We start from the raw sequence: 24,464 nt of genomic DNA on the forward strand, positions 1-24,464 counted from the left end.
AGGTCCTCTGGAATAGTAACACCTAGGAGTTTAAAGTTGCTACTTTGACTTGGCCTATGACAGTGTTGTCATCAACAAACTTCAAAGGTACATTTAATGTCAGAGAAATGTATACAATATACATCCTGAAATGCTTTTCCTTTGCAGCCATCCATGAAAACAGGAGTGTCCCAAAGAATGAATGACAGTTAAATGTTAGAACCCCAAAGCCCCCCCCCCGCTCCCCCTCCCAATCGTAAGTAGTAGCAAAACAATGATCCCCTCCCCACCAAGCATGTGGCAAAGCATCAATAAAAACAGGCTTGCAGCACAACGAAGACTACTCGTTCACCTGGTAATTCAACATACCACAGGCCCTCTCTCTCCCTAATAAGGGAAAAAGAGGGGTGTCTGTTTCACAGCTCTGAATATGGCATTGGATCTGTGCAACACGGACAGTCATGAGTAGAACAGGGGACTAAGTGCTCAGCCTTGTGGTGCACCTTTACTGATGGAGATTGTGGGGGAGTTGTTGCCAATCCAAACTGACTGGTATCTGCAAGTGAGGAAATCCAGAATCCAGTGTACAGGAATGTATCGAGGATAAGATCTTGGAGCACCTCATTTCAGTTCTAAAGGAAGGTCTTTCTATTCTGAGGCTGTGTCCTTTAGTTCTAGACTCTCCCACTACTGGAAACACTTTCTCCACATCAACTCTCTAAGCCTTTCAGTATTTGATGGGCTTTACTGAGATTCCCTTCTCTCTCTGCCCCCCCCATATTCTTGTAAACTCATGAGTACCATCAAATTCCCTTTCCTTTCAGGGACCATTCTCATAGACTGCTCCAATGACAGCACAGCCCTTGCTAGTTAAGGGGCTAGTCCTCTTGAAATGAATGCTAATATTGCATTTTCCTTACTTACCACCTCTTCAACCTGGAAGTTAACCTTTAGGGAATCCTGCACAAGGACTCCCAACCTCTGATTTGCTTCATTTAGAAATGATGTGTAAATGCATTAAAATCATCAAAAGCAAACAAATCCTGTGCTGATTTTCTGCTTAATGCTATCCCCATTTGCCCACATTAGCTCTTGATCCTTCTATTGCCTTAAATAGTGATTGTATTTGACTCTCTTGTCCCTTCAAACAGAGCTTTTCAGATTCCAACTACCCTCTGGTTTGGAAAAACATCCTCATTCCCTCTAAACCTTGCTCTTCACCCTCTGGTTCTGGACTCTTTCAGGTTTCCTCCTACCGAAAGGTCACTTTTGTATATTTGTTAGGTATTCATTCTGAATTTAAATACTCCACCCCAGGGATCATTGTGATGCATCTCTTCTGTACCCTCTCCAATGCAGTCATATTCTTACCACATGGTGGCAACCAGAATTGTGAGCAATGCTCCATATACAGCCTAACCAGTGTTACAGCATGATGTAGCTTCTATTTCCCCGAACCCGGAAAGCAAGGCGGCACTATGCCACTTCTACTAGAGCTACTGCTTTGTGCACCATGTGCATCTGTAACATGCTGTCCCTATTTAGAAAGGTGTGCCTTCTCAGTTGTGGCTAAGTCAAATTCATGAATGCAAATTGCTTAACACCATTCAGAAAAATCATATGCCTCCATTTTGCTGTCCCATTTGTGTTTGTAGACCCATCCAGTAGGTGCTTAACTATTATTCTCCATAACACAATATTCCTCCCATTATTCAAAGTGAAATGGTGGCACCAGTTTGTCCTGTGCCTTGTACATATTGAGGCAAGTGAAACAAGCAATTACTGATTTTGTGTACTTTCACTTTATTAGAAAACACTTATTGCAATACACTTTAGGCAGATGGCCAGAAGGTTGCAGAGTTTAATAAGAGGTAAAAAAGTAGCAGAGGAGACCCTGACCAAGCTGGAGTTCAGATTCTTTAATAAATCAAAATTCAGTCATGACAAAAAAAAACCCTAACTGGCACTGCATTACTGACAAACGTCTTTGTAAAATTACAGTATAGGATTGGCTTTCAAGGCCACATAATTGAAATCTGCTATTTATAGAGGGAAGCATGCTTTTCCAGCAACTGCCTTAGCTGTGATATTAATACTTTTGTTGAAGACCAGCATTATCTCCACTCAACCAAAAGCCTTTCAAAACAAGTCCAGAGGATACAATAACTTTGACAGCATGTTATCTTAGCCTACACTGTTGTATTCTACTATCTTATGGCTGACACTGATCTATGAAAAATGACAAGTTTAAGCACCACACCAGGCAGTCTACTCAGACCTGGTTAGCATGCTAGTGAAGTTTTCAAGTATACTTAATAAATCTAACAGTTCAGTCTTAAAATTATCTGGAATATTAGAAGATGCAGTTCTCAGGACAAGTGATAAGCATACAGGCACTTTTAAATATTCTGATTGTCCAACAACTGGCTGTTTATAACACAAAGGCACTTTTCATTGAGTTTCTAAATATTATTTTGGGTGCATTCCACACCAAGTCATTCTATAAAATATTTCTGCTTTTGAGTAGAAATTGTATTTAAATTGAATACATTAAATACAGTCTCTTGCCAATAGATTCAAGCAGCACATCCCAGGCAAGTTGAAACGTACAAGTAGTTTTCACTAAATACAGGCACAGCAATTAATGTAATTGGACACTTTACAATGATTCAGTAATGACCCACTTCATCAAGACATTTTCATTCCCTTTCTAACACAAGATTGCCCTAATCATACAAAAAAAAGTGCAAACAATTTCACATTAAAGGAATTTCACTAGTTCAGAGTCAACTATTTTGCAACTTAGAATATACTCTCAAACTGACCAGAAGAGATTCCAGGCAGCACTGGTTCCAAAACTCACTCCTCTGAACTAAGGACATTTGATGGAGCACAAAAAGGATTATTCATTTTTTTTTTAAAAGTTACTGCACCAGCCTTGGAAATTTAAAACAAAGCTGTAACATTTGTGGTCTGAACACTCAGCTAGCACCTTGTCCCACCACCCTTCTGTTGTCAGGTATGTTCAGTCTTTAGGAGTAATCATATCTGCCCTGTAGTTGCAGGCCACATTTTAAAATATTAATTTGTACATTAACCACAATATACTGTTTCACATATCCACAAGTGAACAGGTTTTCCCAAATCTCCAGCCCTTAACACACTATCAAATAACTAGACCAAAGGAATGAATGGCCTGGATTCACTGAGTAATAAACTTGGGGAATATTCATGTCTTGGGAAAGTTACTTTATATCTAGTAGGACAATCTAGTTAAAATAATAAATGCTATCTTTTATATTTTAAATACCTTCAATTGCACTTACCATTTACAGGGGAAAAATAAGGGTAAAATATAAAAGTATAATAATATAAAATCACTAAAATAATTCACATTTGTTCTTAAGCTGTTTTAAGGTAGAGCTCAGCCCATTTGTAGTTCACACGAACAATTTTTGGCAGGGCAGCGGCTGCAAACTGTTAAACCAGATACAAGACAGCATCTGGAGGGCTGTAAGGAACTCAAATACTGGCATTTCTTTAATTTTGAAGCATTCCTGGACAAAGCTGATATCAAAATGTGTGAAGAACAATGCAGGCTGGGGCTGAGGATGAGCACCGGCACTTCCTCATCTCTCAGGTTGGTGCTAATGTCTAAAATCCAAATGTCACACTGGGCAACAGTCCACACACACTAACAACAACTGCAACCTTTGTCTTGGCCATTAACTGAATAGACATCCACTTCAGAATCAATACATCGTTCTCCACAGATCCCTGTATCAGCCTGGAGAATCTTTTTCACAAGAAAATTCAGGCACTTTCACTTGGCTTAATACATTTAAAAAAAAGCCTTGAAAGATGACAAAATTGCTTCTTTCCCTTCTCAATCCCACAAGTAAAACACCTCCAATAACTCAAGGACTTTCCAATTACAGGCTGTCATAGTGGAATACGAGGACCATTCTTTATGGAGAGGCTCTTGCTCGGCACAAGAATGAGTAGACTGATTTCAGTCACAACAGATGCTGTTAAAAATGAGGACTTAGCCCTTAGAGTCTTAAAAGACCAGCACTTTCCAGCCAGGGTACATAAAGGAACAACCAAAGTATAAAGCCTCGCAGGGTTGGTCCAGCAACCAATCAAACACCACTTCCCGGTTCCCCGAGCTGATGATCACTCGAAGTTTGAAGCTAGCAGCATCATTGGCAGAACTGAAGCTAACCACTTCCATGTCGAAAGTAACTAAGGATCCAGTGGAAACACAAGGAAGTTGATTGGTCATTTCTTTGCCATTCACAAATACTGCCCCTGAAAAGGAATAAACAAATAAAAATAAAGTTAGCTCTATACTTCCTACACCAAACTCTTCTCTCCCAACAAGGAGACACGCAGCTAGCCTGTTAATATTTCAACCTGGAAAATGTTTAAATGTATAGTATTCCTGATACCTTCACAAGAAAAATTCTGATACATTCACATAGCTTAATATATTTTTAAGTGTTGAAAGATGACACACCATAGCTCAAAGCCTTTCCAACTACAAAAGAGCACCATTCTTTATTGAGATGCTCCTGCGCTTGTACGAGTCTGGGAAGGGTGGCTCAGGGCAGACGTGTGGGTCTAAGCTGCACCAACAGCAGTGAGGAAGAACTCAGTTTCTGAAAAGGAGGGGAGTGGCACAGGAGGTAGTGGTTTGCACAACACTAGTACAATGAACTCAATCCCCACCATTTGTAAGGAGATTGTAAGTTGTTCTACCTATGACCACATGGGTTTCCTCCCACATTCAAAGACATACAGGTTAATAGGTTAATTGGTCAAGTGTGTAATTGAGCTGTACTGACTTGTCAGGCTGGAAGGGTTTATTACCATACTGCATCTCTAAAATAAAACAAAAGATATCCTGATGTGGAAAGCCTCATCACAAGAACAGATGCGGCAGAGACAGGAACTGAGAGAAGGGGAGTGCATCCTTACAGGTGACAGGGTGGGAAGTAGTCAAAAGGGTTTGCTACTTATGGGAGTTTGAGTTAGTAATCACTACCATCAGGAAAGGTACAGGAGCCTGAAGACACAATTGTTTCAGGACAGCTTCTCCATCAGATTACAATCTTGCTCTCTTTTTCCACATTTTAAAAATACACATTCATATGTATATTTTGTGTATTGCACTGTACTGCTGCCACAAAACAACACATTTCATGATATGTCAGTGATAATAAACATGATTCTGGTTCACTGATTGTACCTTGTGGTAGGACAGGGTGAAGAAATTTACAACAGATGAGAGAAGCAGAGGCAAGACCAGTAATGAATTTAAGAGGTGACTCTAGGGGCACTTTGCTCTCCAACCAGCATGTAGTTCTGAATAGTGGGGAGTGGATTAAGGCAGCCTGGTGCCTTGGTTATGCAAGAAGATACTAGGTGTTAAGTTGCAAAACTCCATGTAATTAATTGCATCCAGCCATGCAGTCCAATATTCCCCTCGACCAGTGTTACTGAGGGCTCGGATTGTTCTGATCGTGAGGAAAACACAAGCAGTTGCTGAGTGATTCCTGGATTTCATAGGGAGTTTCTCAAACTGAATCAAACACTCAGGTGTTGGGAAAGAATACGAGGCCATTCAATCAGAGATAAGTTGTATTATACCCATGGAACATGTTGCCAACACAATGGGCTTATAGGTGACAATCCGAATCAGAATTATTACCACTGACATGTGCTTTGAAATTTGTTGTTTTGCAGCAGCAATACAGTGCAACACAAATCATAAATTATATAGATAGATACATAATTAAGGAGAGCAAAAAGAGAGCAAGAATAGTGAGGTACATTCATGGGTTCACTGACTGTTCAGAAGCCCGATATTGGAGGGGAAGAACTTATTCAAAGGAGCCATGATTAGCAAGTTTGCAGAGAGTACCAAAACAGGCAGGAAAAGTTGGTTAAATGTTCAGGCAGCAGGTAGATCAGGAGAACCAGGGTCAAGACCCTTCATCCAGACTGGGAGTTTCCACCTGAAGTGTTTATTCCCCTCCATGGACGCTGCCTGGCCTGCGGAGTTTCTCCAGCATTTTGTGTGTTACAATAATGTGCAAGGTTATAGGTATAGATAAGATAAATGCAGGCAGTCTTTTTCCACTGAGGTTGGTTGGGACTACAACCAGAGCCATGGGATAAGGGTAAAAGGTGAAATGTTTAAAGGGAACAGGAGGGGAAACATCTTCACTCAGAGGCCGTAAGAGTGTGGAACGAGCTGACAATGCAAGTCAGAATTAGATTTATTATCACTGGCATGTGATGTGAAATTTGTTAACTTAGCAGCAGCAGTTCAATGCAATAAATCAATACATACCTAGCAAAGAGAAAAATATAATAAAAACATAATATACAAATAAATTATATGTATTGAATACTTTTTTAAAAATGTGCAAAAACAGAAATACTGTATATTTAAAAAAGTGAGGTAGTGTTCACGGGTTCAATGTCCATTCAGAAATCGGATGGCAGAGGGGAAGAAGCTGTTCCTGAATCACTGAGTGTGTGCCTTCAGGCTTCTGTATCTCCTACCCGATGATAACAGTGAGAAAAGGGCATGCCCTGGGTGCTGGACATCCCTAATAATGGATGCTGCCTTCCTGAGACACTGCTCCCTAAAGCTGGCACATACAAGCTCAATTTCTACTTTTACGAGAAGTTTTGATAGGTACATGGACGGTAGGGCTATGGTCCTGATGCAGGTCAATGGGAGTACACAATTTAAATGTTCGGCACAGACTAGATGGGCCGAAGGGCCTAATTCTGTGCTGTACTTTTCTACAACTATGACCCAGGTTCAATTCCCACCACTAACTGCAAGGAATTCTCCCCGTGACTGCATGGATTTCATCTCACACCTAAAAGACTTATAGGGTTAGTAAGTTGTGGGCATTCTGTGTTGGTGCCAGAAGTGATAATTGCGAGCTGCCCCCAGCACATCCTCACTGTGTTAGTCGTTGACACAAAACAACACATTTCACTGTGTATTCCCAATGTACAAATAAAACTTCTATATTTAAAACAGTTTCTTTGCTATAACTCCGTGAACCATTATCATAACTTGGATAATGATGTGGGTTCACACTGGCAAGAGTAACATGCATGCTGCACAAGAACCAAAGAACTAAAGATCTCACCTTGACCTTCAGTGTATCAGTGCCAATGAATTACTCACATTCTGAAACTTAAAAAGACCACCCCAGTGGAAGGAGCAGGTCAGAGGGAGAGTATCTTGGGATGAGAATTTCCCCAGTTCCCTCCATCACACAGACATTGGTAGAGTGTGAGAGGACTCTGGATGAGCAATGCCCCGACAGACAGGAGTGAGACACTGTGTCAGAGCAGCCACTGAACAGCCACCACATCCTCCACCTGGACATAGAGATGCTCAGGAAACATCCCCTTGGGAAGTTGCACCCCATCCCAGCTTAGAATTTATAACTGTGTGGAGCAGTCATTTTCACGAGGACGACGACTCTTCCAGATAGCGAGTACCTTTGCTGAGGGCAGGTGCGTGTGGAAAGCAAATGTTAGCCTTGCTGGCAATACCACCAGCCTTAGAAAACATTACAGAAGCCCAAGTGAGTCAGGATGATAAACAAGTTTTCAGACAGCTGGTAAGCCCCCAGCTGCTAGGAAGCACATCCAATTCTGCTACCAATTCCTGACCAACAGACCACAAGCAGTAAGAGACAGCAACAGTAACATTAGTACGGATCCAGTTACAGAGATCTGCAAGTATTACAGTCAGTTGTTGACACCGCTTAGCGTATCACAGTAACCTGCCGTCCCTCCACAGACTCTGTTTATATTTCCTGGTACCTTGGTAAAACAGCCAGCATAATCAAAAACCCCACAGAACAGGCCCTTTGACCCATCTAGTCTGTCCTGAACTGCTTATTCCCATCAACTTGCATCTGAATCATACCCCTCCCATCCATGTATTTATCTATTCTTCTCAAATGTTGCCATCAAACACACTTCCACTGGCAGCTTGTTTCACACTCACACCATCCGGAGTTCCCCTAACATTTTTCACCTTATGACAACTAGTTCTAATCTCATCAAGCCCCAGTAGAAAAAGCCTGCTTGCATTTATCCAATCTATACCCCTCAATTTTGCATACCTCTCAAATCTCCCCTCATTCTCCCACACTTGATGAATAATCATAACCTATTCAACCTTTCCCTTTAACTCAGGTCCTGGCAACATCCTTGTAAATAATAAGAGGCAAGTTTCATTACCATTGGAGCTGATGCACACGGCTTGATCCCTCTGCAGTGAGTCACATCCATTCTGGGGCTCGACGCACACTCCGATACTGTCGCGCTTGTCCGGCAGACCCGTTGCCTCCATCCTGGCAGCAGAGACAAAAGGGAATATTCCTCAGAACAAGGCTCAGTGACAAGTAAACTCCACACCACACACCATCTTGGAGCTTTCCAAGGAAACACAGATGAAGTTTATGTTGTAATACCGGCAGCTAATATGTTGAGGCCTCTGGGTGAGAGATGAAACTAGAACAGTATTGCATCTTCACTTTAAGTAATTGTAGTCTGCTGGGAGAAACTCAGAAGGTCAAGCAGTATCTGTGGAAGGAAAGGAATTGTCAACACTTAAGGTCCCAATCCAGGATTTTGACATGAAATGTTGACCGTTCTGGTCCTCCCACAGATGCTGCCTGACCCACTGAGTTCCTCCAGTAGATTGGTTGTTATTGCAGAGAGATAAAAGATGAGGGTACCTGCTTCACTCACAACCTCAGGTCAAGGAGCATCAATGGATGGGAATAAATAGTCCACATTTTGGACTGAGACCCTTCATCAGGACTGGAAAAGAAGGGGACAGAAGCCAGGATAAGTGGTGGGGGGAAAGAGAAGAGGAGATTAGTACAAACTGGCAGATGATAGGTGAAACCAGGTGAGGGGGAATGTGGGTGGGGGGCAGGGGGTTGAAGTGACAAGTTGGGAGGTGATAGGTGGAAGAGGTAGAGGACTGAAGGAGGAATCTGGAAAAAGGGCAAGGGACCATGGAAGATAGGGAAAGAGGAGGGGCACCAGAGGGAGGGTATCTGCTTTATTGTTGGAGACTGAGGGATCAATCGAATTGGGAGTGGGTTTGGAACTCAGCCTTATGATCGGTGTGTGTGTGTTTATTTTAGAGTAGAGTTGAACTATGCTATGTAAAACATCTCTTTCCAGAGGTTGTGATCTAGTGAGTAACGTTCCCCTTCCTGCCCCCAATCCCCAGTCATAGAACAGTACACGCCCTTCGGCCCACAATGTTTGTGGCGACTTTTTAACCTACTCTAACCTTTTCCCTTCCACATAACCTTCAATTTTTCTTTCATGCCTGTGTCTCTCCGAGAAATTGCCTGACCTGCTGAGTTCCTCCAGCAGTTTGTGTGTGTTGCTTTGGATTTCCAGATTCTGCAGAGTCTCTTGTGTTTCTTAAATGTCCCTAATGTATCTGCTGCCTTTACCACCACTCATGCACCCACCTCTCTAAAAAAAATTACCTCTGACAATCCCCCTGTGCTTTCCTCCAATTACCTTAAACTACGTCTCCTCATTAACTATTTACACCTTGGAGAAAGTCTCCGGTTGTCCAATCAGTGTATGCCTCATCATCTTGTACATATCTCTCAAATCACCTTTCACTCTCCTTTGCTCCAAAGAGAAAAGCCCTAACTCATTCAACCTATCCTCAAAAGACATGCTCTCATCCGGTCAGCATCCTGATAAATGTCCCCTCTCTAAAGCTTCCACATCCTCCCTATGGTGAGGCAACCAGAATAAATTGATCTATACGAACAGTACGCAAGCCAAGTTTTCACTGTACCTCAGGAGTTGTGGCAATTCCAATATAGTCTTAATGAATGCCAGAACAGTCTCAAGGGAATGAAAGGGCTTTCGTTGGCTGTTTCCTAAGTTGCAACATTGTCACACTGATTGCCTTTTCTACCAGAAACTCAATACAAATCACTTCACCCGTTTTGTCAATGCTGAAACCGATGACAGTCATCGTAAGTGAAGCCAAGAACTTGGCCATAAACAACTCACCGGAAGGTCAGGGTCTGCCCGCTGGTGTAGGTGGGCTCCTTGGAGTACAACACACTGCAAGTAGGGGAGTCATTCCTCAACGCCATGTCCCTGCGGCTGCTGAGACTGAACCCTTCGCATCCCGTGATCCACTCTGCAGAGAAAGTTCAGTGTTGAGGAGGAAGCATCATCAGGAATTGCTCATCGATCAACAGCCCTCAGGCCACCCCATCCCTACAGCAGTCCCCCTTCGATCCGAGCAGATCTACTCCTCTCCGCAGCAGGGGGGCAGGGGGGCAGCATTGACAAGGACCCACCCCATCTCTACAGCAGTCCCCCTTCGATCCGAGCAGATTTACTCCTCTCTGCAGCAGAGGGGGCAGGAGGGCAGCGTTGACAGGGACCCACCCCATCTCTACAGCAGTCCCCCCTCGATCCGAGCAGATTTACTCCTCTCCGCAGCAGAGGGGGCAGGAGGGCAGCATTGACAGGGACCCACCCCATCTCTACAGCAGTCCCCCCTCGATCCGAGCAGATTTACTCCTCTCCGCAGCAGAGGGGGCAGGAGGGCAGCATTGGGAGGAGTGGAGGGTGCCGAGGGGGGTGGGGGGAAGAAATCGGGCAATGTTCCTGCTGAGAAGTGCGGTGTGCCCATGTCACAGTGGGTACCCGTGTCATAATGTCACTCAGGGAGAGGCATACCTTGTCGCAGCAAGGGCTGAGGGGGTAGCGGAAAGGACATCGAGAGCACCATCACTGCTCCCACTGCCCAGAGGGGTTAGTGAGTCGAGGACCATTATGTTCATTCAGTTGGTGCAAGCCTTGTGGGCTGACCTGGCATTTAACTGCTCAGGCAGTCTACCCTGTGACGAGACAGGAGTGCTGACTGACCGTGCGCACTCAGGGTGGTGTATGCTGTCTGCGGAATGCTCCATGGGCTCCACTCTGTGTGGCCCTCCCCCCGGGCACACACACGGAAGGTGTAGTTGACATTCGGGTCGAGGTGCAAGACAATGAACTCCGTGTCGGGTCCGCTGTAGACATCCTCAAAGTGGCCGGCTGCACTTTTACAGAACTGTAACCGATATTCCTGAGGCACAAAGTCATCATCGTCCTGAAAAGAGCACACAACTCGCATCACACATTGGGAACTGCTCCTCCCCGTCTCTCACACACAGTTCAAATCCCACTCACCGGTACTCCTCCCCACCATCTTTAAACCCAAGTCAGACCATCTTTATTTCTCACTTCTCCATCGAAACAGACTGAAATGCGCCATTGTGTCAATGACCCACAAAGTATGCAAGTGTCACCATGCTTCCAGCCGCAATACCACACGCTCACAATTTGCTAACCCTGACCCGTGTGTCTTTAGAATGTGGGAGGAATCGCACAGCGAGAACAGGCAAACTCTCAGTGGCAATTGAAAACTGCTAACTACTGCACCACTTGTCTCATTGCTGCTATTGGGCAGGAGGTACAGAAGCCTGAAGCCTCACAGCACCCAATTTGAGAACAGTTACTTCCCTTCTGCTAGTCAGTTCTTGAACTGACCCATGCAACCTTCAGCCTAACTCTGCGACAGAACACTATGGACAGACCACCTCTTGCACTACCATGAAAGTGCTTCTTGCTCCACTAGCCTTTATTTGTATTCACTGTCGTGTATAGTTTATGTATACCCCACATTCTGCGTCACATCTGTATCTACGCGTACATGATGCAGCTGCGTACCACGGTGAGATAGGGGCATTCCCATCCTCAGCTCCAACAGCCAGGAAGATGGTACTGCAGCGCTCTGTGGAGAGCAAAGGGCATGACAAGGGATAGAAGACATCATGGTCATCCACTGTACCTGAATTTCTGAGGTCGAGAGGGTGGAGCTGCCCCAGTGCAATGGCTTTACCACTTTGATAACTCTCCCCACAGGTCTCCTGTCATCGTTGGACATGTTGTTTCAAGCCAAAACCCTTCACCTGGACTGGCTGGAGTCCTGATTAGGGGTGGCAGCACAAGATGTTAACTTTTTATTCCTCTCCGTAGATGCTGCCTGACCTGCTGAGTTCCTCCAGCATTTTATGTGTCTATCTTATGAATGGTGGTTACATGATGCTCTGTGCCTGTGAAGCTACTGCAAGTAAGTTTTTCATTGCATCGGTACCTACATGTATAGTTCTTGTCCATCTGACGATAAACTTGACTGCACCATAGGGGAACAGATGATGCATTCCCAAGTTAAAGCTGCCCAGTCACCCTGAACAAGATGAACTTAACCAACTCCCAGAAGCCAGGATAGATTCCCTGAACTGATGGTAAAACAGCCCTTATGATGGAAAGGAACACAATCTGGATTTTAACCTCTGCTCTCTCAATCTGCTGCCTTCATCCAAATGAATGAGCATCACAGGAACTTCATGGGTCACATAATGCTTTACAGTGCCAGTGAATGCAGTCAGCGTTCAATTCCCACTGCTGTCTGCAAGGAGTTTGTATGTTCTCCCATGACCACATGGGTTTGCTCTACAAGCTCTTGTTTCCTCCCACATTCCCAAGACATTCGAGTTAGGGTTAGCAAGTTGTGGGGATGCTACGTTGGTGCTGGAAGCATGGTGACACTTGTGGGATGCCCCCAGTACAATCCACAGACTGGAGCAGTTATTGACACAAATGATGCATTTCACTGCATGTTTCAATGTACATGTGACACATAAGCTATTCTTACATAAGAAAAATTGAGGGCAGGAAGACAAATGCTGAAAGGCCTGAATAGACCATCTACTCCCATAGGGCCAGCATGTTCCAAGTAAGCTCCCAAATCGGATTGAAGCTCTCCGCATAACTGAAGCTCACACCACACTAACTGCTGTTGATTATATTAGGTGGACGTGCAGAGACTGTGGGGGCTGCAGACAGATAAAGGGGGAGGGAAGAGTGAGGAAATACAGGAGCCTCGCTGGAGATCTGCTCACCTTGCACCATCGGACAAGAATCCCTCCTGGCCTCTCTGTCAGTTCCTCTAACTGGACAGGAGGCTGAGACGCTATAACTCCATGGGTGTAGATTCGGTTCTTGACAAAATCAAGGAAAGATTCGTCCAACTGGACCGATAAACACGGCACCTCCACTAGGGAAGGGACTTCAGGCAAACTGGTTTAATGGAGAGAGGGGTCAGATATTTCAGTACTATGCACTGCAGGTAACGTGCAACAAAAACCAATGAGGTATCTTGTATGTTTATCACCCCAAACCCTTCCAGTACCATCACACCCTCAGACAAGTAAGCCCTGGGGCTTCAACATTCAGGCTTCCAACTTTGGCAGAATTTGATTCCTAAATTCACTGATCATTGTACTTTGACCTTTAGGCCTCACCTCTGGACTTATTGACCTGGGGAAATTGCTGGTCTCCAACACTGAGTGCTCAGCCTGGACTCTGAACACTTGTTCCTGCCCTTGACCTCAAGCGCTCTCTCTCTGTCCCTAAAACCTAACCTCACTATTTCCCCCTTCTTTTTGATATATATCACCATCAAAAGCCTTGGTAGAGGGAATGGAGAGCCTGAGGTGCCCAGTTGTCAAGAAAAAGGGTTGACTGCTTCTTTCAACGGATGCTGCCCGACCTGCTGAGTTCATCCAGCTTTTTTGTCCATCATGGGTGGAGCATTGGTTGATCGGTAGAAAACAGAGAGTGAGAATAAAGGGATCCTATTCTGGCTGGCTGCCAGTTACCAGTGAAGTTCCACAGGGGTCGGTGTTGGGACCGTTGCTTTTAATGATGTAATGTTAATGATTTGGGCTATGGGATTACAGTACTGGATTTGTGGCTGAATTTACTGATGATACAAAGATAGGTGGAGCAGGTAGTGTTGAGGAAACAGAGTCTTAAAGACAGTTTAGGGGAATGGGCAAAGAGGTGGCAAATGAAATACAATGTTGGAAAGTATATGGTCATGCACTTTGGTGGAAGAAATAAACAGGCAGCCTATTATTTAAATAAGGATGAGAATTCAAAATGCAGAGATACAAAGGGACTTGGAAGTCTTTGTGCAGGAAACCTAACCTCCAGAAGACAAATGCAATGTAGAAATGAATGCAAACATGTATAGAATATATGAGCAGGGATGTGATGTTGAAGCTCCATAAGGCACTCGTGAGACCACTTTTGGAGTATTGTGCGCAGCTTTGGGCTCCTTACTTTAGCAAGGATATACTGACATTGGAGAGGGTTCAGAGAAGATTCACGAGAATGATTTCCAGGAATGAAAAGGTTATTGTATGAGGAACATCTGGCAGCTCTTGGGCTGTATTCCCTGGAGTTCAGGAGAATGGGGGGGGAGAATCTCACTGAAACATTCCGAGTGTTAAAAGGCCTGAACAGATTAGATATGGCAAAGTTATTTCCCGTGGTAGGGGAGTCTAGGACAAGAGGGTTACTTCAGGTTTGAAGGGTGTCCATTTAGAACAGAGATGCAGAGAAATTACTTTAGTCAGAGGGTGGTAAATCTGTGGAATCTGCTCCACGAGCAGCTGTGGAGGCCAAGTCATTGGGTACATTTAAGGCAGAGATAGATAGGTTCTTGATTAGCCAGGGCATCAAAGGGTATGGGGAGAAGGCAGGGGAGTGGGGATGACTGGGATTGGATCAGCCCATGATTGAATGGCAGAGCAGACAATGGGCCGAATGGCCTACTTCTGCTGGGGGGCGTAAACTAAACAGGTGCTACACTTTGCCCAAGGGTGAGCTGCAGGCTAGCAGAGGGAAAGTGTGTCTTACACCTCTTTTGATAGAGACGTCTCCACCCCACCAACTCTTTTTCAAAAAAAACCCACAGGGAAAATTGTAAAGCATGAAAAGCTAAACATTAAAAAACTGAGCTGTCAGCAGTTCCAAAGTATTCATCCCCCTTTGCTCAGTACTTAGTTGAACCACCTCTTGCAGCCACCTATGGTCTTTTGGATAAGTCTTTATTAGCTTTGCACAATGTGATGGAGCAAAATTTGCCCATTCTTCCTTGCAAAATTACCAGGATAGGAAGGCAGCTGTGGTGGATGGAAATTTTGAGTTTTTGCCAGAAATATTTGATGAGGTTAAGGTCAGGACCCTGACTGGGCCACTCAAGGACATCAATTTTCTTCATTTGAAGCCATTCCATGGTTGCTCTGCCAGTGTGCTTTGGATCATTACCTTACTGAAAGACGAACTTTCTCCTCAGTTTTCTGGCAGAGTCTAGCAGGTTCTTATCCAGGATCTCTGTATTTAACAGTGTTCTGACATAGGAAGGAGTGTGCTGGAAGTTTGAGGGTGTCAAGGGGCCAAAGTGATGAAGTTGCCATTATTAGGGAACCTGATTTCAGGAGCTTAGGAACCTGAAAGGCCTGAAGGTAGACAAGTCATCTGGACCAGATGGTGTACACCCTAGAGTTCTGAAGGAGGTGGCTGAAGAGATTGTGGAGGTATTAGTAATAATCTTCAAAAGATGCAGAATAAGCCCAACTGGCCTTTGAGCCATGCCACCCAGCAACCTTGATTGAACCCTAACCCAGTCACCAGACAATTTACAATGGACAATCAGCCTGTCATCAACCACTATATATTTGGACCGTGGGAGGAAAATTCAGTACTCAAAGGAAACCCACACAGTCACGCGGAGAAATGTACAAACTCCCCACAGACGGCGGTGGGTTTTGGCATTTTTCTTTTAGCTTGACATAATGCACAATGTTTTGTAGATTAGCTCAAAAACCATACTTCAAAATATTTTAAATTTAGAAAGTGAGACATTAAAATAGTTGTGTGGGCTGAATACTTCAGGGACTGTATGTTCCTTATTGTAATTTACAGTTTTGTGGCTAGATGGCGCTAGCAACCAACAATGATATCCTGCAGACAGTTCACAAAACTACTTCATCTTCTTTAAGTATACTCCTACTACTAAGTCTGTGTAGGACTGGAGCCTTAATTTACATTTTGATAATGTATTTTTGGGCTGACTGAACGATCTGGGTGCTTGTGCCGTCTCTGAGGGAATCTGGTGTGGTTGAGAGTGGAGTGTGCAGCCAAATGGCAGATTGCAAGCCCACGATCAGCTCCGATTTTCAACCAGCTCATTGATTAAAGCGTCAAGCAACGCTGAAATCAACGAGGACAAGAACAGAATGCAAGTGGGTGTTCAGCGCTGTCCGCCTACGTTTAACTGGTCTCTCTCTCTCGCTGCTGCTGCTGGAGGAAGGTGCAGGACTCTTGGGTCTTGGGCAAGGCTTGATCAACGCCGTTTGTGGATTGGACTCTTTCAGAGGACTCTGCAACTCATTTTGTTGTTTCTGGTTGCTCCTTTGTCTACTGCTATTTTGCACCATTTTGATCAGGACGCACTGGCTCTGCAGCCTGTAGTCAACGAACGACACTGTGCTGAACTGAACATTTCTAGACTGCTTCAAGGACTCTTTTTTGATGTTTGATGTTTAATATTCTGTTATTCGCTCATTTTTTGTTGTTTGTGTGATCTGTGGTTTTTTTTTTGGCACATTGGCAAAATGGGTTCCATGGTGTTTCTTTGGTTTGTGTCTGTCTGCATGAAGACCAATATCAGAGTTGTATACTGCATGCATACTTTGATAGTAAATGTACATTGAATCAATTTTTTTTAAAGTGTTGCCACAGAGTAACAAATTTCATGAATGTGCAAGTGATTATTAAACCTGATTCCGTGTCGAAATCTGTCCCCAAATTCCCCATGCCATGCCCAAAACTAGCCTAAAAAAAAGTGCTGACAAATAAATCTGAATTTAGGATTCAAATTCACCAGCCCACAACAAGCACTGTGGTTTAGAGCTAATGAGGTCAGATGCAATAAGGCAGATAATCAGACCATTTTGTTTCGCTATACCATTGGAGGCCGAGGAGAGACCGGATAGTTTATAAAATTAAGGGTGGCATTAGATAGTTAAAACCCTTTCCTCAAGGTCAAATACTAGAGGGCAAAGGTTGAAAGTGAGAAGGGAAAAGTTTGAAGGGCATGTCTGGAGCATACTGGAACATATGCAGGCAGCACTGTTCCCTTTAAGCTATGTTGGTGCGTAGCCATGCAGCAACTGAAGTATGATGGCCATTGTTGCTGCGCAGCTGTAAAAAGTTCATGAAATGGGAAGGATTTTCTTTGTTGTACTGTATTTCATTATACCCTTCAATAAATAAAATCAAAAGCATGTGAGTTTTCAATTTTCAGTCCAAATATTCTTAGAACGCATATTACCGAACAAAACACACAGTTAAAACACCTTTCTGTTTTCAGGCTGTGTAAAAATTTCCAGCTCAGAGCAATGGCTGGTCCACAGAGCTGCGTAAAAAAAAATGAGAGGGAATGTTGGCATCATGATTGATGTGAACACGATGGGGTAAAGGGCCTGTCACTGTTGTACATTCATTTGTAGGGGATATGAATTCTGTCTAACCTGAGCTCAAAGGGTAGGTTCCTTTCTGACTGCCATTTGAGTTCTAATTAACATAACGGGATAAGGACAGGACTTGTTCAATAGGTGCTTGATAACCAGCAAGGACTTGGGCTGAAGGATCTGTTTCTATGATGTCTGAGTTTTCTTTATGATTGTGGTTATCAGGGCAACTTGGTACTGCGAAGTATTTAAGACCGGGCCTCCAATGACACGGGACGAACAATTGAGACACATGAAGCATCATTCTGGATTGTATGAAAGTATCTACACGCCAGATTCACTATAAATACAGAGTCCATAGCAGAATTAGTTTAGTTTGGTAAGAGAATACCTGTCAAGCTGAATTTGCATGGCTTTCTTTGTGAAATTTCTAAGTTTCTCCTCAGCTGTGCCACAAAGAACAGCGGCCTCTCCTGTAAGGCAACAGCAGATTGTCAGATAGCTCACCGTTAACAATCTAAAGACAAAGGATAAAAAAATCACTCTATTTGTCATGTAAATCAAAACATTGTGAAATGTCTTGTTTGCATCATTGACCAATTTAGTGTGCTGGGGGAAGTCCACAAGAGTCACCATGTTTCCAGTGCCAACATTACAGGCCAATAACTTACTGACCTTAATGGTACACCTTTGGACTGTGGGAAGAAACAGGAGGAAACATATGTGGTCACATACAAAGTCCTCACAGATAAAGAGTCCCGGCCCAAAACAACAACTGTACTCTTTTCTGTAGATGCTGCCACAGCTTGCTTGTGTTGAGTAAAATGCATTGTTTGTGTCAATGACCACAGTCTGAGGATGTGCTTGGGGCAGCCCACAAGTGTCACCATACATTCTGGCACCAACATAGCTTGTCTACAATACTCAGCAGAACAACACAAGTTATAACAACAGCAACTCTTCCTTTGTTACATCGACATGTGCATTGGTGCTGCTTTGCATACCCATGCTGAGCTTGTCAACTTCAACTTTGCCTCCAACTTCCACCCTGCCCTTAAAATCACTTGGTCCATTTCTGAAACCTCCCTCCACTTTCTTGATCTGACTCCATCTCTGGAAACAAACCGCTGACCAACATCTTTTATAAACCTAATGAATCGCAGTTAATCTTGACTATATGTCTTCCCACCCAGTCTCCTGAAAAGTAATGCTAATCACTTTACTCAATTCCTTTGTCTGCAGTGCATCTGTTCCCAGGATGCAGCTTTCCTTTAAAGGGCATCAAAGACGTTCTCCTCGAAAGAAGGGGGCTTGCTTTCTCCACTACTGCTGTTGCTCTCACCTATGTCTCCTCCATTCCCGAACGTCTGCATTCACCCCATCTTCCCACCACCTTAACTGTGATAGAGTTCTGCTTGTCCTTACCTACCTCCCCATCAGCCTCTGCATCCAATACATCATTCTCCACAACTCCTTTGGGATCCTACCACCAAACTTTAACCTCCTCCCTACCTTCGCTTTTCACAGGGATCACTCCCTCCATGGTTCCCTTATCCATTTGTACCTCCCCCTAATCTCCCCACCCCTACACTTATCCATTCGTCCCTCCCCCTAATTTCCCCACCCCGACACTTATCCATTCGTCCCTCCTCCCTAATCTCCCCGCCCGACACTTACCCCTGCAAGCATAAGTGCTACACCTGCCCATACACCACCTTCCTCAGCTCCATTCAGGGCCCCAAACAATCCTTTCAGGTAAGGCAACACTTCATCTGCAAATCTACTGGGGTCATCCATTGTGTCTGGTGCCCCCGACGTGGCCTCATCTACACTGGTGAGACCCGTCACAAACTGGGGCACCACTTGGTGGGGTACCATCTTTCAAAAGTAGAATTTCCTGATGGCCAACCATTTTAATGCCCATTCTTATTCTGACATGTTGGTCCATGGCCTCCCCTTGTGCCATGATGATGCCGCCCTCAGCGTGGAGAAGCAACACCTTATTTTCCATTGGGATAGCCTCCAACCTGATGGCATGAAAAAAAGATTTCTCAAGTAAAAAAAATATTTCCCCCCCACTTCTATTTCCCACTCTGGCCTCTTCTCACTTCTCTATCAGCTCCCCCTGGGTCCCTTCTCCTTCACTTTCTCCTACTGTCCACTCTCCTCTATCAGATTTCTTTCTCTCCAGCTCTTTACTTTCCTACCCAGCTGGTTTCACATGTCATGTTCTGGCTAGCCTTCCCTCTTCCTTTTCAGTCCTGAAGCTTTTCGACCCAAAATGTCAGCTGTTTATTCATTTCCTTAGTTGTTGTCTGACCTGCTGGTTTCCTCCAGCATTATGTGTGTGTTTCTCCAGACTTCCCACCTCGGCAGATTTTGTTACATTTAACACGAACCCTTTCCTTCCACCCACACACAGAGACAGGCCTTCAACCTCAGGACAGGTTGTCCCTGGGCCTCCAGTTCTACTGCAAATTGGGTTTTCTGACCACAAGCCAAGTATGATACTTCCAACATCTAGCTGTACTTGCAGTCAGCCGTCTCTTCCTAAGCTTACTCCTGTCAGAAGTGCCCAGATTTACTGAAGCCTCAGTGATCCAGACAAATCTTTAAGCTGAGACACTGTCAGGAAGGTTTGCAATGGTAAATACCCATTCATTGGTTCCTTCTGCTCTCAATCTTGAAGAGGTCATGGCAAGGGGAAAAAAAATACACAAACCTATCTTCCAAGACCTCAAAAGACTGACATGTAGATATTGTTGCAAGACCAACAGCCATTGTGATCAGTTTATCTCGACTTGAACCGATCAGGTAAATTGGATTTGAAATCCACTGGGGTCTCCCCACATAGGTTGAACTCTGCTCGCTGAGGTTTTTTTTCGGGGGGGGGGGGAAGAAATAGTAGTGTAGCAGTTACCATAACACTATAACAGCACCAGCGGCCCTGATTTAATTCTGCCGCTGTCTGTAAGGAGTTTGTGCATTTTCTATGTGTTTGTGTTAATTCCCTCCGGGTGCTCTGGTTTCCTCCCACATTCCAAAGATGTACAAGGTTAGCAGGTTAATTGACCGCATGGGTATACAGTAATCAGGTGGTGCAAACTCATTAGGTTGGTAGGGCCTGTAATCTTGTTAATCTCTAAATAAGGTAATCTCTACTTGGATGAGAGTTGAGAACCTACATTGTGCTAAAGGGTCTTTCAGGTCCACCTTGATGTCCAAAATTAACTTTTCACCTAACAGACAGTAGCGGCGTTTGCGCAGCCTGCGCTCTGTACGACCTCGAGAGGGCTGTCCTGAATCTCGGTGCTCAGCTCTCGGGAACGGGACTGGATCCTCAGAGTGCCATCCAACGAGCCTCAAGTCAGTCCCCAACCTGCCTCACCTTCTCCAAGCAGCTCCTCCGCCGTGTTCACACCATGCTCAATTAACTTCTGACAATCGTCCAGGGGCCTGATGCTCTCTTCTTCCACCTTATTCACCTCTTGCAGGAGAAATGTCAACCGTTCGTCCAGCAGCTTGATCACAGAGGCCTTCAGTTCCTTGAAGTGGTGCTGCAGGGCGCTGCGGGTTTGAAGGGCACTGCTGTTGATCTGGACAGAAACAAAATGGAGATACTGCGATTAAAAGAAAATACTCAACAGCTCTTGAGATTAGACAGTACCCCACTACCTCACCAGTTTGCACTCTTTATACTTTGCATCTCTTATTGTAACTTGTAGCACATTTTATGTATTGGACTGTGCTGCTGCTGCAAAACAAATTTCATGGTGGATTTTAGCAGGAGCACTGTATTCGAATGGCCTGAAAAACTATTGAGGAACCCTACCATTCAACTCTCAGTCTCTGAGTCACTATCGTCAGGAAGGAGATGCAGGAGCATCAGGACGAGGTCTGCCAAACTGGGTAGCAGCTTTTTCCCTCAGGCTATGAGACTAATCAATACCTTGCCACCACCAAGGTCTCATCACTAGGGTAGTGAGCGGTTTACCTGTGCTGCACACTACACATGCATTTTGAATTATACCTTAAAATTTACTGGTGATAATAGTTTGTTTTACATGTTGTGTGTGATATATTATCACGGGTGCACCATGGCTCGGAGAAACACTGTTTTGTTTGGTTGTATACACGTACAATCAGGTGACAATAAACTTGAATGCTAGTGATAATAGACCGGATTTTGATTAGCTTGTAACTGGTTGCTCTCTTTCCATCAATCCCACTGGGCTTCTGAGTGCCCCCGACATACAGGTTTCTCAGGAGATAATCCAAGATTCTCAGGAGGGGCCAGGATTCGCCAAAAACAACTGCAGATGTTGCTACCCGTCTTCACAGGGGTTTTGGGAATACGTGCTTTGAACAAATATATGTGGTGTGAGAAAATGCGAGGTTATGTACTTCAGTAAGTGAATCGAAAGGCAGGATGTCATAATTGTGTGAAATTCAAATGAGTGGCATTCACAGGGCTCCGGGTGCTAATGTACATGAAAAGTTAGCAGACAGGTGCAGCCAGAAGTTAGAAAGACAAATGGCATATTGGCCTTTGTTGCAAACAGATTGAAGTTTATAAATGTGGAAATATTGCTAGAAAATACACCAGGAGTACCAGACATGGTACAACACAGAACAGTACAGTACAGACCCTTCAGCCCACAATGTGATGCTCATATTTTTTTTAACCTACTCTTAGATCAATCTAACCCTTCCCTCCCACATAGCGCTCCATTTTTCTTTCATCCACGTGCCTGTTTAAGTCTCTTAAATATCCCCAATACATCTGCTGTGCCACTAACCTATTAACTTACAGGTGATTCTTAAAGCCTTGATTAAATGGCATCACAGAGGTGTTCACAAGGCACAGATCAAGTGGACAGCCAGACTTCTTCCCCAGCACGTAAACGGTTAATATGAGGGGGCATAATTTTAAAGGCGATTGGAGGAAAGTAAAGGGATATCAGAGAGAATTTTTCTTTTAAATACACAAGAGTGGTGGGTGCATGAAATGCACCTTAAGGGTGGTGGTAAAACTTGATCCAAAGTTTAAAGTTAATTTATTATCGAAGTTTGTATACATGTCACCATATACCCTGAGTCTCAGAGATCCAGGATCAAACGGAGCATAAACAATTCAGTAGATGCATGGAATCCAAGGGGACGTTATTTGTGGATCCAGAACTGGCTTGCCCACAGAAGACAAAAAAAGTGGTTGTAGACAGGTCATATTCTGCATGGAGGGCGATGATCAGTGGTGTGCCTCAGGGATCTGTTCTAGGACCCTTACTCTTCGTGATTTTTATTAATGACCTGGATGAAGAAGTGGAGGGATGGGTTAGTAAGTTTGCTGATGACACAAAGGTTGGAGGTGTTGTGGATAGTGTGGAGGGCTGTCAGAGGTTACAGCTGGACATTGATAGGATGCAAAACTGGGCTGAGAAGTGGCAGATGGAGTTCAACCCAGATAAGTATGAAGTGGTTCATTTTGGTAGCTCAAATATGATGGCAGAATATAGTATTAATGGTAAGACTCTTGGCAGTGTGAAGGATCAGAGGGATCTTGGGGTCCTAGTCCACAGATGCTCAAAGCAGCTGCACAGGTTGACTCTGTGGTTAAGGCGGCATACAATGTATTGGCCTTCATCAATCATGGGATTGAATTTAGGAGCCGAGAGGTAATGCTGCAGCTATATAGGACCGTGGTCAGACCCCACTTGGAGTACTGTGCTCAGTTCTGGTCGCCTCACTACAAGAAGGATGTGGAAGTCATAGAAAGGATGCAGAGGAGATTTACAAGGATGTTGCCTGGATTGGGGAGCATGCCTCATGAGAATACGTTGAGTAAACTCGGCCTTTTCTCCTTGGAGCGATGGAGGATGAGAGGTGAACGGATAGAGGTGTATAAGATGATGAGAGGCATTGATCATGAGGATAGTCAGAGGCTTTTCCCCCAGGGCTGAAATGGTTGCCACAAGAGGACACAGGTTTAAGGTGCTGGGAAGTAGGTACAGAGGAGATGTCGGGGCTAAGTTTGTTTAACGCAGAGAGTGGTGAGTGCGTGGAATGGGCTGCAGGCAACGGTGGTGGAGGCGGATTCGATAGGGTCTTAAGAGACTTTTAGATAGGTATATGGAGCTTAGTAAAATAGAGGGCGATAGGTAAGCCTAGTAATTTCTAAGGTAGGGACATGTTCGGCACAACTTTGTGGGCCAAAGGGACTGTATTGTGCTGTAGGTTTTCTATGTTTCTAGGTTCTGGAAATCTTGAGCAATGCACACAAAATGCTGGAGGAATTCAGGAGGTTAGGCTGCCTGATCAATCCAATCTGGCCCAAGACTGAGGATTAATTTCTTTATATAGCCGAGCTGACTCTCAGTAGTAAATCTTATAAAACATAGGGTCAGGCACACTGGGATACTATAAATACTTGTAGGAAGGATGTAAAGGCTTTAGAGGAAGTGCAGATGAGATTTACTAAAATTATTCCAGGAAATTAAGATAATCAGTTAGGTGGACAGACTGGAGGCCTGGGATAGTCTCTTCGGAGTAGGGATGTTGTGAGAGGATTAGACCAAATCAGGGTCGTTTCTTCATTTGTGGAGAAGTCCACAGGAAGGAACACGGGAGCTTACAAAATGAAATGAACACACACACACACACACTTTCCACAGTCTTGCTGGATGAGTGCTGTCAAAAGAGAGCACTCTCCATCATCAGAGATCCAGGACATGCTCTCTTCTCGCTGCTACCATCAGGAAGGTGATACAGGAGCCTCGAGGCTTGCACCACCAGGTTCAGGAACAGTTAATACTCCTCAACCATCAGGCCCTTGAACCAGAGGGGATAATTTCACTCATTCCAGCACTGAACTATTCCCAGAACCTATGGTCTCAGTCTCATGTTCTCCACATTTATGCTCATTTTTTTTCCCTTTTGTATTTGCACAGTTTGTTGTCTTTTGCACATCAGTTGTTTGTCCATCCTGTTGGATGCAGTCTTTCATCAATTCTA

The 24,464-nt window shown here is 44.3% G+C and overlaps 1 protein-coding gene across 2 annotated transcripts in view; it reads right to left on the reverse strand.

The window, feature by feature from the left end:
• Positions 1-1,768: 1,768 nt before the first annotated feature.
• crlf3 (cytokine receptor-like factor 3) overlaps positions 1,769-24,464 on the reverse strand; it is a 67,907-nt gene continuing 45,211 nt past the window's right edge. For both annotated transcript variants that reach the window (XM_059948222.1, XM_059948223.1), the window contains 7 exons: positions 20,842-21,049; positions 17,845-17,926; positions 13,032-13,209; positions 10,954-11,176; positions 10,084-10,216; positions 8,266-8,378; positions 1,769-4,290 (listed from right to left, as the gene is read on the reverse strand). In XM_059948222.1, coding sequence (XP_059804205.1) covers positions 4,040-4,290; positions 8,266-8,378; positions 10,084-10,216; positions 10,954-11,176; positions 13,032-13,209; positions 17,845-17,926; positions 20,842-21,049 — 1,188 coding nt within the window. In that variant the 3' untranslated portion in view covers positions 1,769-4,039. The remainder of the gene's footprint in view (positions 4,291-8,265; positions 8,379-10,083; positions 10,217-10,953; positions 11,177-13,031; positions 13,210-17,844; positions 17,927-20,841; positions 21,050-24,464) is intronic.

The sequence above is a fragment of the Hypanus sabinus genome, chromosome 23 (genome assembly GCF_030144855.1).
Source record: "Hypanus sabinus isolate sHypSab1 chromosome 23, sHypSab1.hap1, whole genome shotgun sequence".
In the NCBI taxonomy this organism is placed as follows: Eukaryota; Metazoa; Chordata; class Chondrichthyes; order Myliobatiformes; family Dasyatidae; genus Hypanus; species Hypanus sabinus.